The 11,485-nt window shown below is 50.7% G+C and overlaps 1 protein-coding gene and 1 long non-coding RNA gene across 3 annotated transcripts in view; both read right to left on the bottom strand.

Moving 5' to 3' along the window:
* Positions 1-206: 206 nt before the first annotated feature.
* On the bottom strand, positions 207-9,023 carry ELFN2 (extracellular leucine rich repeat and fibronectin type III domain containing 2). The gene has a single exon (XM_088165329.1). The coding sequence runs from the start codon at positions 8,667-8,669 to the stop codon at positions 6,243-6,245; it is 2,427 nt and encodes an 808-aa protein (XP_088021455.1). The 5' UTR covers positions 8,670-9,023; the 3' UTR covers positions 207-6,242.
* A 36-nt stretch (positions 9,024-9,059) lies between these two features.
* LOC148223644 (uncharacterized) overlaps positions 9,060-11,485 on the bottom strand; it is a 49,159-nt gene continuing 46,733 nt past the window's right edge. The window contains exon 4 of one of the 2 annotated variants that reach the window (XR_015803876.1): positions 9,060-9,299. This is a non-coding gene — a long non-coding RNA (uncharacterized LOC148223644). The remainder of the gene's footprint in view (positions 9,300-11,485) is intronic. The other variant, XR_015803875.1, reaches the window with a different exon arrangement.

The following is an 11,485-nucleotide window of genomic DNA, read 5'->3' as shown; positions in this document are numbered from 1 at the left end:
CCATCCATCCCATCCCGTCCCGTCCCGTCCCGTCCCTTCCCTTCCCTTCCCTTCCCTTCCCTTCCCTTCCCTTCCCTTCCCTTCCCTTCCCTTCCCTTCCCTTCCCTTCCCTTCCCTTCCCTTCCCTTCCCTTCCCTTCCCTTCCCTCTCATCCCATTCCACCTTCTCTACCAGACAAGTCTGGAACAAATGGACTCAGAAGCAGCTTTTCATAGTTTTTGCTTGTTGATTTTTTTTTTTTTTAGGTTTTTTGTTGGTTTTGTTTTTTTTTTTAAATAAGAAATTTATTGCAAATATAGAAATTGATTTTCTCCATACAGGAATCTCCAAGTTGAGGAAAAACGATTTCGTGCCATTCAGTTTTAAAACAGGAAAAGAAGGAAAGAGAGAAAAAAAAAAGAAAGAAAAGAACAAGAAAGAAATACAATTCTAAAAGAAGAAAAGAATTTTTTTTTTTTTAAATAAGAAAGTAAAGAACGTAACTCCAACTTAAATTTGTCCATACACAACCGGGGGGGGTCACAGGGTTGTTACGGAAGGAGGAACACCAAAGAGGCCACAAGGAGCCAGTCCCAGCAGCTGCCTCCAGGCCCTTCCTTACATTCAAGGGCTGACACCCCCTTCTCTGTGCCTGGCAGCTGCCCGCCCCTTCCCACCCCCTCACCCCAGACGCTGTGCTTGTGGATGGACCAGCCGTACCAGCCCTGGAGGGTCTGGCCTGACCCGGACAGACTCTTCTTCTTCCCCCCAGGGAAGCTGGAGAGCAGGCGGGGGGGACAGGCCACCCGAGAGCAAGGCCTCACAGTGGCGGTGGTAGAGTCAGGGGGGAGGCGAAGGCCGAGCCGAACGCGAGGATGGGGCACACGGAGGGGGACCCGAAAGGGGGGAAGAGGGAATTTAACCCCTGGGGAGGCAGAGAGGAGAAGGAGTGGGAGAAGAGGGAGAAGAAGAAGAAGCCAGGCAGGGGATGCCCTCTCTCCACTCAGGGACAGGGTGGTTGGGGCAGCCCTGCAGAGCTGCCCTCGAGTAGGATGGCCGGGGAGAGGTGCGGGGACACCGCCCCAGGGCCTGTGGGGGGACAGTCAGGGGAGGAGACCGAGAACGCCCCTCACAGTACAAGGCCAAAGTGGCTGAGGGACACGGTTGGGAATGCGTGCGTGGGTAGGGGGGATGCAACAGACGCTCCCCCCTGCCCCTTCTTAAGGGGAGGACCCAAAAACACCCGCTCAGACAGCGTGGGCAGGGCACGGCTGAGGTGGGGCAGGCTCCACCAGCCCTAGAAGAAACCCCCATAGCCTGGTGGGGGGGCACAATGTGTCCATCCCACAGCAAGCCTCCCTCCTGCTCAGACGGTGGGACAGCAGCAGGCCGGCTCCAGCAAGAGGACATGGCTCCATGAGGCTCTTCTTGACTGCAGCTTGTGCAGAAGGAGGTGGTGATGGTGGAAGGGATGGTCTCCAGGCTCCTGGAGGCTGTGTGTCCTTCCTGACACGGCTGAGCTTTCCAGTCAGCAACAAGCATGGCAAATGTGCTTTTGGGGCCCTGGGTCCAGCTCTTGCCCATATGCCCACGCTGTAGCACTGAGCTCTGCCCTACAGAGAGGGGTCACAGCTCATCACGAAGTCTGCCCAGATTGTTTTCTCCAGGCACTGCTGACTTACTCCGCACCTCCTCTCAGAGAGCCTTCACCCCTGCACTCAATCCTTTTCCTTGCTGTTCTCTTTGTCCCTTTATCATCCCATTCTTTCCACTGCAGCCATCTCTTCCCTAGGTCCTTCCAGCCTGTCCCTCTTCTACACCTTCTCCATCTCCCTCTGCCTCTTACCTCCTTGTCTCACCACTCCTTGGTCCCACCATACCTTATTCACCCCTGTGTCTGCCCCTCCTCTTTCTCAGCTCCTTTTCCACCTTCCTCCTGCATCTTCCCCTCCTTCCTTCAAGCCTACCAGGCAGAGCCTCCTCCAGCAAGGCAGGCTGATTAGCATTGCAAACACACAGAGGCCTCCTCAGCCCGACATAATTCTTCATTTGTCAGTCATGAATATTTCACACCTGCCTCAAGAGGGATTTATTCAGCATGGAAGAGTGGGGAGGGGGAGAAGGGAACATGGTACTGCAGCATAAACTGGGGCAGCACCAGCAGATATGGGAAAGAGCACTACCCCACAGGAACAGCATGCCTAGAGTCTCACCTTCACTCTCCTGGGTGCAGGACCCCAGCCCAGGCTTCTCCCCAGGGCTGTTCTTGGGGCTAGAGGGCAGGTCTGTGCCCAAACTCATTCCTCACCCTCCACAATTTCCAGTGAGGTGAACTGAACCCCTGTTTTCTCTGCCAAGAGTAACCAGGCCAGAAATAAACTGTGAAAGTGTTTGGTCTTGGTTTGGCCACAGAGGTCCACTTTGCCCCGGGAGAAGGCAGCATTGAGGGACTTGCTAAAGCCAAGCCATAGAAACTTAGAAACTTCAGGGAGTCTCTCCACACTTTTTCCCAACAAAGAGGTTTTGAGGTTTCATCACGCCCTCTGCCAGGGTAAGCCAGGGGAGAGAATGCATTGGACAGACCTAATCCAGAGGTCTATGCAACCAATAAGAGGAAGGTGGTGGGAGATCTTCTAAGTGATTGTAACCAGTTCCACATCAAGTTTTCACTGTATCAGATGTTTCCCTTCAGTTAAAGCACTCCACATTCCCTCAAGAATAACTTTGCTTTTTGGGAAAGAGCAACCAGTTCAAAGAGAAGGTGGTGACCATTTCTCTTACAAGATCTATCTTGACAGGCCTCACTCCTGTTCCTCAATAACTAGGAGAAATGATGGCCACTAGAAAGAGCAGGCCTTTGGTATATAACACGCACCCCTTTACACACATGACCATGAAAAGCAGCTGAGAGACCACATTGGGAGCAAGGGAAAGGGGGACACTGGAAAGAAGAAGGAATGAGGTTTATGGGGTGATTGGTTTGGGTTCTCTTTTGGGTATGGTCCCTCTCAAACTGGTAGGAGTCTCTCATAAAATCACATCAGGGATCAATGAAAGGAGCAGAGGAAACAGGGACAAGGACAGGAGAGACTTGGAAGGAGGAGGTTAAATTCCAACAAACTGGCACATACACAACAGGTGTTTGCTCAGAAAAATACAGTAAAATTGTCATGCAAATAGAACATTAAATCTGCTTTCCTCCAACAGGAGTGGCATCACTTTGTGAGCCCTCATCCTGAGGGAGGGAGCAGGACAAAGAAGCAGGGAGGAGGAAGGAAGGTGAGACACTTTGTTCCCCTTCCTTGCCCTCTTCCTCCCACAGAACAGTCCATCTTGTGCAAACTTCATCCAATGGTTTGAAATGGGGGGCTACAGCTGGGAGAGAAATGGCTTTTCCCTCCTATCCCGCCTTATCCCCACCAGAGAAAAAAGAAGGGCCTGATGATAGCTGTATCCCTGACCTTTCTTTTCTGCCTCATGAGGTGGTGAGGGGGAAAAACAGAAACCTTTACAGGTTAATGCTTCCCCTTAAAGTATTGACTGAGCAGAACTGCCTACAAGACTACACAGCAGAGAAGCACAGGGAGGGAAGAGTTGGGGAGAGGAACAAGACTCCATCCCCCTTTGCCTGTCATCTCCCTTTTCCTGTCCAATTCTGTGCCCCAGCCATTAGTCTTTTCTGCTTGGATGGCTGCTGTGCTGGAAGACCACTGAGCCTGCTCCATGTGGTGCCTGGGGAGGTCTCTGTTGTGCCTGAGCGTCTCTCACAGCATTTACGTGTCTTGGGACTGCTGCACACTCCCAACAGGAGGAACACCTGCCAGCAGTGATGTGATTTCCCTTTGTGACTTCCCTTCATCCTCCTACACACAGGTGCACACGTGTGCACACACACCCCTTCCTCTGGGTTGAATTGGCTCTTACCCTGTGGAGTCAGTCCCACGAACACCTCTGGACTCAAGGAAAAATAATGTTTTGACTGTGGGAAAGCAGGCGGACAGTGAAAAGTCTGAGGCAATGGGGTCAGGACCTCGCTTTGGATTGTTACCAACAGCATCCCTACAAGGAAGAAACTCCACAGATCTTCATAGGTTTACACTCTGGGGATACCTGCTCTGGTTTTCATGCACCAGACTGCCTACTGCTCCCTCTCACTTACAGAAGGTGAAATTGTCATTGTGGCATAGAAGCCAGCTCTCACAGCTGGCATTGCTACTACCTGGCACATAACAAGCAAGTTCTCTGCATGCAGCATGTAAATCCCTCCTAGAGAAGCTCCTACACCCTCATCCTTCTCCCAGGGCCCCCAAAAACACTGGGTCTTCTGAGGAGCACCTCGAAGAGGAAATAACTACTTAGGGAGGGCCAAGATAACATAGGCCCTCATCCTGACAGAGGTGAACTATGGTCAAGTGTTGGCCAGATCATGGAGAGGAGGCTCACTGTGTTGCATAAGGACGTGTTCAGCAGGCAGCACTCCTGCCTGACAGAAAAACCTTGGGGGAGATGGTGACAAGATTGTGCTTTGTTGGGTTGTTCAAAAATGGGACTAGGTGGAGAGGGCAGTAGGCTCATTCCCAACTCTGTGACAGATCTTCTACCCAAGAGGCAGAGGTTGGGACCCAGCAAGGGCAACTGGAATTTTGTCAAGACAAAAAAGGATCTCTAAGAAAAGTTTGTCACACCTGTGAGGATGTGGAGGATTTAGGAGATGGTATGTTGCTCTCACCCTCACGAGGGCCTCTAAGTAGTCAAAGGAACACTGCCATCCATGTCCTCTTCTATCCTGGCACACAGAGCGGCTGCACACGCAAAGGGAGCTTCTTCCAGGCCATCCTTCTTGGGCTACTCCCAGGCCCCGTTCTCACATCCTATTTGTTCCTTGTGCTCCTGTCTTCACCCTAGGCTGTCCCCTATGCATGCCAGAACGTCCATAGCCTATACAAGAGAAAGACTCTTTATGAGGCCAATCCAGTGAGATGAGCAACTGAAATCCTGTTCTTCACATACACCTGGAAATGAGGAGGTTGGATGATGCTCTTCTCATGGACACCCACCCCACAGCCCATGGTGTAAATCAGTTGGGAAGAGCCACAGAAGCTTCATGGAGAACTTGTTCTGCTGAGGTCCTCTCCATGTCCCTTCCTCATAGAAAGGAGGACACAAACAGAGAGTATTAAACTGACTACACAAGGGCAGCCTGAGCATAGGCATGTGTGGTGAGGAGGACTTCTGACCTGTAGCACTTGTGGAGAGATGGGAACCCTATACACCTCTGAGAGACCAGGCCTTCCTGCCTTTTCCTCCACCACTTCTTGAGGACCTGGCTTGCCATGCCAAAGAGAACATTCACAACCCATTTCTCCCCACCAACCTGGCAGAAAACTGTCTCTGAGAAGGCCTGGAGAATGCCTGTCCCTCCAGAATTGCTGGTGTTCATCAGCAGCAACATGGCAGGAGAAGGGAAGGAGGAAGAGCAGCAAGGGCACAGAGTTATACTGTTGTCCTACCCTCCTTGGTCCTTCACATCTCTTCTCCTTCCTCTGAGGAGGACAGAGATTTGTGAAGTATCTAGACTGGAAGTTCAAGTCTAGGGACCCTTAATAGAGAGAGATAGGGAAGGGCAAAATAAAAGAAGGGAGAGAACTTCTTCTAGCAATTCCCACCTGTCTTGGAAGGGGACAGGAGAGAGAGAAAAGACTCCACTGCTAAAGAAAATGAGGGCAAAAGTTAGTGATTGAAGATTTGGCATAGCAGGTGTACAAGGTGGATAAGGAAGCTTTCTAAACCAAAGTCCTTCCCTCCCACCCAAAAGAAAAATCAGCCTTCAACACCTTCAACAGGAACAGAAAGATGAATAGTTCACAGCTGAGTTTCATGCCCCGTGAGTGTCCATCCCTGCCCTTCTCCTGCCACCACTGCCACCCACTCCCAGGCCATTCCCACCCACCCACACTCCAACGTTGTTACCACAGTGTCAGAGCAAGACACTCCTCCCAGCCACCTGTGGGCAGAACAATGGTCCCCGTAACACAGTAGAGACAATTTGGCGTGTGTGTGTGTGTGTGTGTGTGTGTGTGTGTGTGTCAGTGTATGTGTCTGTGTGTGTAAGAGTTGTTGTAAACTTTAAGAAAAGGTTTTGTCAGTTTTGTATTTGTCAGGAGTATTTTGTTGTTGGTTTATTTTTCACAGTCAAGTGGCTTTTTTTTTTCTGGTTGTTGGAGGGGGGGTCTTGGTTTGTATTGTTTCCTTGTGAGGAAGAGTCACAGCTTCTGCTGAGCAGAGACTCCTTTCCAGTAATCCAGGATGTCATGCAGATCCTCGTCCTTGGCAAATTGAACTTTCTTCCGCAGGGCATGCCCAGCTGCCATGTAAACCTCTTCCCTGTGATGCTTCTTGTAAGGCCGGAATCGCTCCCAGATCTTGTGGGTGCTCTCTGAGGAGTACTCGGGGCTGGAGGAGTAGCCCGAGAAGTAGTGTCTGGGGGAGAGCTGGGAGTACGTGGAGTCTCGCTTGGACCGGGACAGTGGCTTGAGGAATGACACCCGCTGGCTCAAGGTGTCAGCACTTTCCTCATAGTACAGGGCCGGGAAGGAGTGACGGTGCTCACTGCAGTGGTAAGAAGGCTTGACCTCCAAGTGGTGGATGGCACTTGGAGACACCAAGGGAAGACGATCCAAAGGGCTGTTTAGTGGGCTGCCCTTCTCAATGTATTTGGAATCAGACTTGCTGAGTGGTGGGTGATCAGGCACATCCAAGCTGAAGACCTTGGCGCTCTTGATGGAGCCACTAGAGGAGACACTGCAGGTCTTCCTGGCCACAGCGGCATCAGCACTGAGCTGGCGCTGCAAAGGGTGGTGGGAGCTTTCCTTGTAGGGTGGGGAAAGAAAGCTGGGCCGCTCCAGCCCACTCGAGGAACCGGCTGGGATGGACTGGCACTCAAAGGCCATATCTGAGTCAACACCAGTCCCACCACCCAGGAAAGATGCTGTGTCCAGCTTGAGGGCATCAATACAGTTGTTGATGATCTGGTTGACCTTGTCTACCTCCTTGGCTATAGTAGAGATCTCAGCAGCTGAGCCTTGCCCATTGTCAAGCTCCCTCAGGTCCTCATCTCGCTGGGTTCTCTCCAGGCCATCCCCACCACCAGTCCGCACCTCAATGTAGTTACCTTTAGTGGTGACTTTAGGAGTCTCCATCCCAGCGTCCATTGACTTTGATGGGGGCAACTTCTCCCCAATCATGGAAGGGATGGAGGACATCCGTGAGACAGGAATGACAGGTGGCTCACCCAGCTTCTGGGAAGGATGGACCATGGTACTGGTATCGATATCTGATCCATAACGCATTTCCAGAATGGTCTTTTTGACATTGAGTGACTTCTGTTTCTCCTCCTGCATTCTCCGCTTCCGCAGGCAGTAGTACACCACCCCCAGGACAATGACCATCCCAAAGAGGCAACCCAGGGTGGTCATAATATAGTGTGTAGTGGTGGAAGTACTGGAAATAGGATCCTCCCTGCCTTTGCTCCGGGTTGCAAAGGTCAGGCAAGTATGGTTGTAACGCCTGTTGTTGCGGATAGAGGCCACACAGAATGTATAATCAGTGTGGGCCTTCAGCTTGTTGACAGTGACATATTCCTTCTTGCTCTTCAGAGTTGCTATGTCAGAAACGTAGCTGTTGTTGTATTGGACCAGCACATACATCTTACTGTAGGGCATGGGGATGGTGACCATCAAGATGGCTGAAGTGATTGTGACATCATGTAGCTTAATGCTGGGACTGAAGGAGGAGTCAGTGGTGGAAGAGGCTGGAGGCTTGACTGAGAGGAAATCCCCAGGGCTGATGGCTGACCCCTCATCCAGATCTCGCTGGGAGTCAGGGGTATAAGGAGTTGGGTTGACCCTGGAGAGGGAGGGGATGGTGCCCCCTCTGCACATGGACTGGAAGATGGTGATGGCATTGCGGTTGTGGTGAGGCCGAGGCACCAGAAGCGGATACCCAGCAAACTCCCGTGGAGTCTCACACTGGAGGCGGTCATAGTTCTTGGTGACATTGTTGAAGAGAGCCAGCCAGTTAAGAAAGCCGTAGAGGCTGCAGTCACAGTTGAAGGGGTTGCCAGCCAGCTCGCACACCATCAGGTTGCTCAAGCTGGTGAAAGTGTTGCCCTCCAGACGGCTGAGGCGGTTGGATGACAAGTCAATGCTAATCAAGCTGGGGCACTCAGAGAAGGCAGTAGGGGTGACGAGCTCAATTAGGTTATGCTGCACAAAGAGGAACTGGAGACGAGCCATGCCCCGCAACATGCCCTCTGTCAGGTTGGTGAGTTTGTTGTAGCCCAGCTGTAGGACCTGGAGGTTTGACTGACCCATGAAAGCCCCATCCTCAATGTAGGAGATCTCATTCTTGGTCAGGTTCAAATCAGTCAGGTTGCCGAAGCGGTTGAGGGAGGAGTACAGCACCACTTTGAGCTTGTTCTCATTCAGACGCAAGTCGTGCACCGTGCTGTTGATATGCTGGGGGATGGTCTCATACGGGGGCTGGTTCTGGCTGCAGATGGCCAGCCACACATACCCTTTGTCCCCCTCAATCAGCCAGCAGTCACCTCGCACAGTGCCAGGGGAAAACAAGCAGAGCAGGGCAGCTGCCCACCACCCCAGGCACAGCATGGTCTGCAGTGGTGCCCTCATCAGGATGGGGGAAAAGAAATCCCCAACAAAAACCAACGCCAAATCTCAGGACAACAGCAAAAAGAAACTAGGGGCACGAACTGGGGTTTAGCAATGGAAGGGAATGAGCACCCCAGTCCTATCAGATGTCATCACCATTATTTCTTCTTGCCCTCTGGGTCAAGCCAGGAGCATAGTGAAAGGGGGAACACATGCAATCTTCTTCCAGAACACCCAAAAGCTATGACCATGGATGTTTGGTCTGGAAGGGAACTACCTTGTGCTTCTTTTCTAAACAAAAATTCAGGCCAAGGATAATGAATCTTCTTTGATGTTCATGAGCGACTCACACACTTTTTCCACTTTTCTCCCCTCCCACCCACCCCCCACCCATACCAAACCCACCCCAAAACAAAAACCCAAGTCTTCCCCCCTCTAGTCTTCCCCCGCCCCTCCACAGTGTGATTTGGAAGAACAAGGCAGGGCTGCCTCCTGTGTCGCTCACGCTCCCTTGGTTTCTACTCCTTCTCTTCCTTCTTTCCTGGGTTCCCTCTGAGAAGCTTCAGAGCTTCGGATCAAACATGTTGAAAACAAAAATACAAAGAGGGAAAGAGCAAGTGTGCACGAGAGAGATCCATCTGTCACTGGAATCTGGAAAAGAAAACACAAAAGACAAGAAGAGGCATCATTTGGAAGGGTCTTCGAGATAAGTGTATAGACAGCAATGTTTCATGACAAGAGGGAGATGGGGAAGAGACACATTAAGGGGGGTGCAAGCAAGAGAGGTGTGGTACTGCCTGCCGTGCTGATAAGCCTTTGAGGAGGGAACCCGCACGATGTATAATGTCATATCAGGGATATGCAGAAGGGTATCTGGGCTCCCTTAAGTAGTGTGATCACAGCCAGGGACCTGGGGGAAGGCAGTGGCGTGGGAGTAGAAGGGGAAGGGAAAGAAGTGTGGGAAACATAAAGCTGTTACTGCGGGGGCTCAAAACCCCTAGTGTAAACAAAGGCAAGCCCCAATCACAGCCAAAGCCATGAATTTTCAGCTGCCTGAAAATGATGTACACAGAATGCATGAAGCGGGGAAAATGCAGACAAGCTTCTTCCCCCTCTACCCCCCCAAAAAAAGCCAAACTTTTTTTTCCTTTACTTCCTTCCTTCCTTGATGCAAGAGGGATAAATAATTCAAGCCACGTGTAACCACTTCTGCTCTAAAAATTGTTCCTGACTCTTGGTGCATGGACAAGGCTGTTGAGGTGAACCAGTCTGGCTTGAGCACAGTGGGGGGGTGAGGAGCAGGCAGTGTGTCAAATACCAGCCTCCAGTCTCTCACCCAACGATGCCAGAACTCCAAATCTGAAGCACATCACTCATCTACCCCCCACCAAAGAGAGGTGCACAGTTTTCACCTTCATAGTTTACTACCTCTCCCTGGGGGCTATGAACACTGCCCCTTTGTAAGAAAACACACCTTGCAGACAGAGTGACATTTGCTTGTTAAACCACAACAAATGTATTTCTGGGCTCTGGGAGAGCTTCTGGTTCTGACTGCGAAGCGCAGCCTGGAGCACCTTTTTCTCCAGCTACAGCTTCAACCCTTCTCCCTGTGCTGAGACAAGAGCTTGGCAGGGGTGTCCTCAGGCAGCACAGAGGAAATAATTTCATACAGCAGATAAACCATGTGGGCACTGTGCTCTTTTTTTTTTTTTTTTTTTTCATTGTGAGGAAAAAGGAAACACTAAAAAAACCAGAGAAAATTATTCTTTGTTAATGAAAAATAAAGATCCCCTCTTGCCCCTTTTATTTTGGGGGGAGCTGCTCACTAAAGATATCGCTGAAGCTTTTGCTGCAAAAGCTGAACCAATTTCTCGCACAGAGGCACAAAGGGCAGAAATAAAATGAAGGAAGATAAATGAAGGAGGAGTGAACCCTTGAGGAACAAGGCTTACGTCTGTGGAGAAATCTGAGCTGATTTGGGTCTGTGGAATTACCAGGCCAGCTGGATTAAGGGATCAGAGATAGTGTCACAGAGAAACACTTAAATATTCAATAATCCAAAAAGTAAAGCCAAGACAGAGAAGGGAAGAGGGAGAAGAGCTAGACCAATGAGAAAGAGAAAAAACCTCCGTTCCCCACAGCTCATTGTCTGAGGCAACCAAACTCATGTCACTTATGGTTGTCATATGATGGCCTTCAGTTGCTGCCTCAGCTCTGCCTCAGCCAGCAATGAAGCAGAAGGCAGAGGTTTTAACAGTCTGTTGCTTTGTTTCTCAGCCTTGTAATCCAACGAGAAATAATTTCCTGACACTGTTTCCCCAGATGCATCAGATAGGAGGCACATCTGGCTCTCCACAGGTTGGGATCCACAGGCCTCTGATATTCCTCAGCACCCATCCCCTGCCATTTCCAGAGGTGACTCCATGCAGATACACAGCCAATTCCCCATATCATCTCTGTCCCTTTACCTTCCTTGCTAATGTTCCTTCACTTCACCTGATTTCTTCCACTGAATAAAAGAGTGGCAGATACTACCATGCTTTTTGCACATTGGTGCCCAAAATATGTCCACCCCCAGCAGAGGCCAGGGGCAGCCCCTGAACAAGCAGTGGAAAGATTTAGAGATTATAGTCAGCATCCTTCTCTGAGCATTATGTCCTGGCATTATGTTCTCACCTCATCAATTACTCTGCACAATATCCAGTTCCATGCAGGAACATCCCAGCCTACTTGCTTTGACCCCTTTTGGTAGGGCAGACTGCTCCAAAAGGTGTGCTGAAGTCACCATTGCCTGCTGTAGATTGTTCATAGTGCACAGAGAGAAACTGAGGCCAGGA

Source organism: Sturnus vulgaris, chromosome 5, assembly GCF_052056855.1.
Source record: "Sturnus vulgaris isolate bStuVul1 chromosome 5, bStuVul1.hap1, whole genome shotgun sequence".
NCBI classification, from domain to species: domain Eukaryota; kingdom Metazoa; phylum Chordata; class Aves; order Passeriformes; family Sturnidae; genus Sturnus; species Sturnus vulgaris.
The sequence above is the reverse complement of the archived record's forward strand: the minus strand, read 5'-3'. Positions and strand labels throughout refer to the sequence as shown.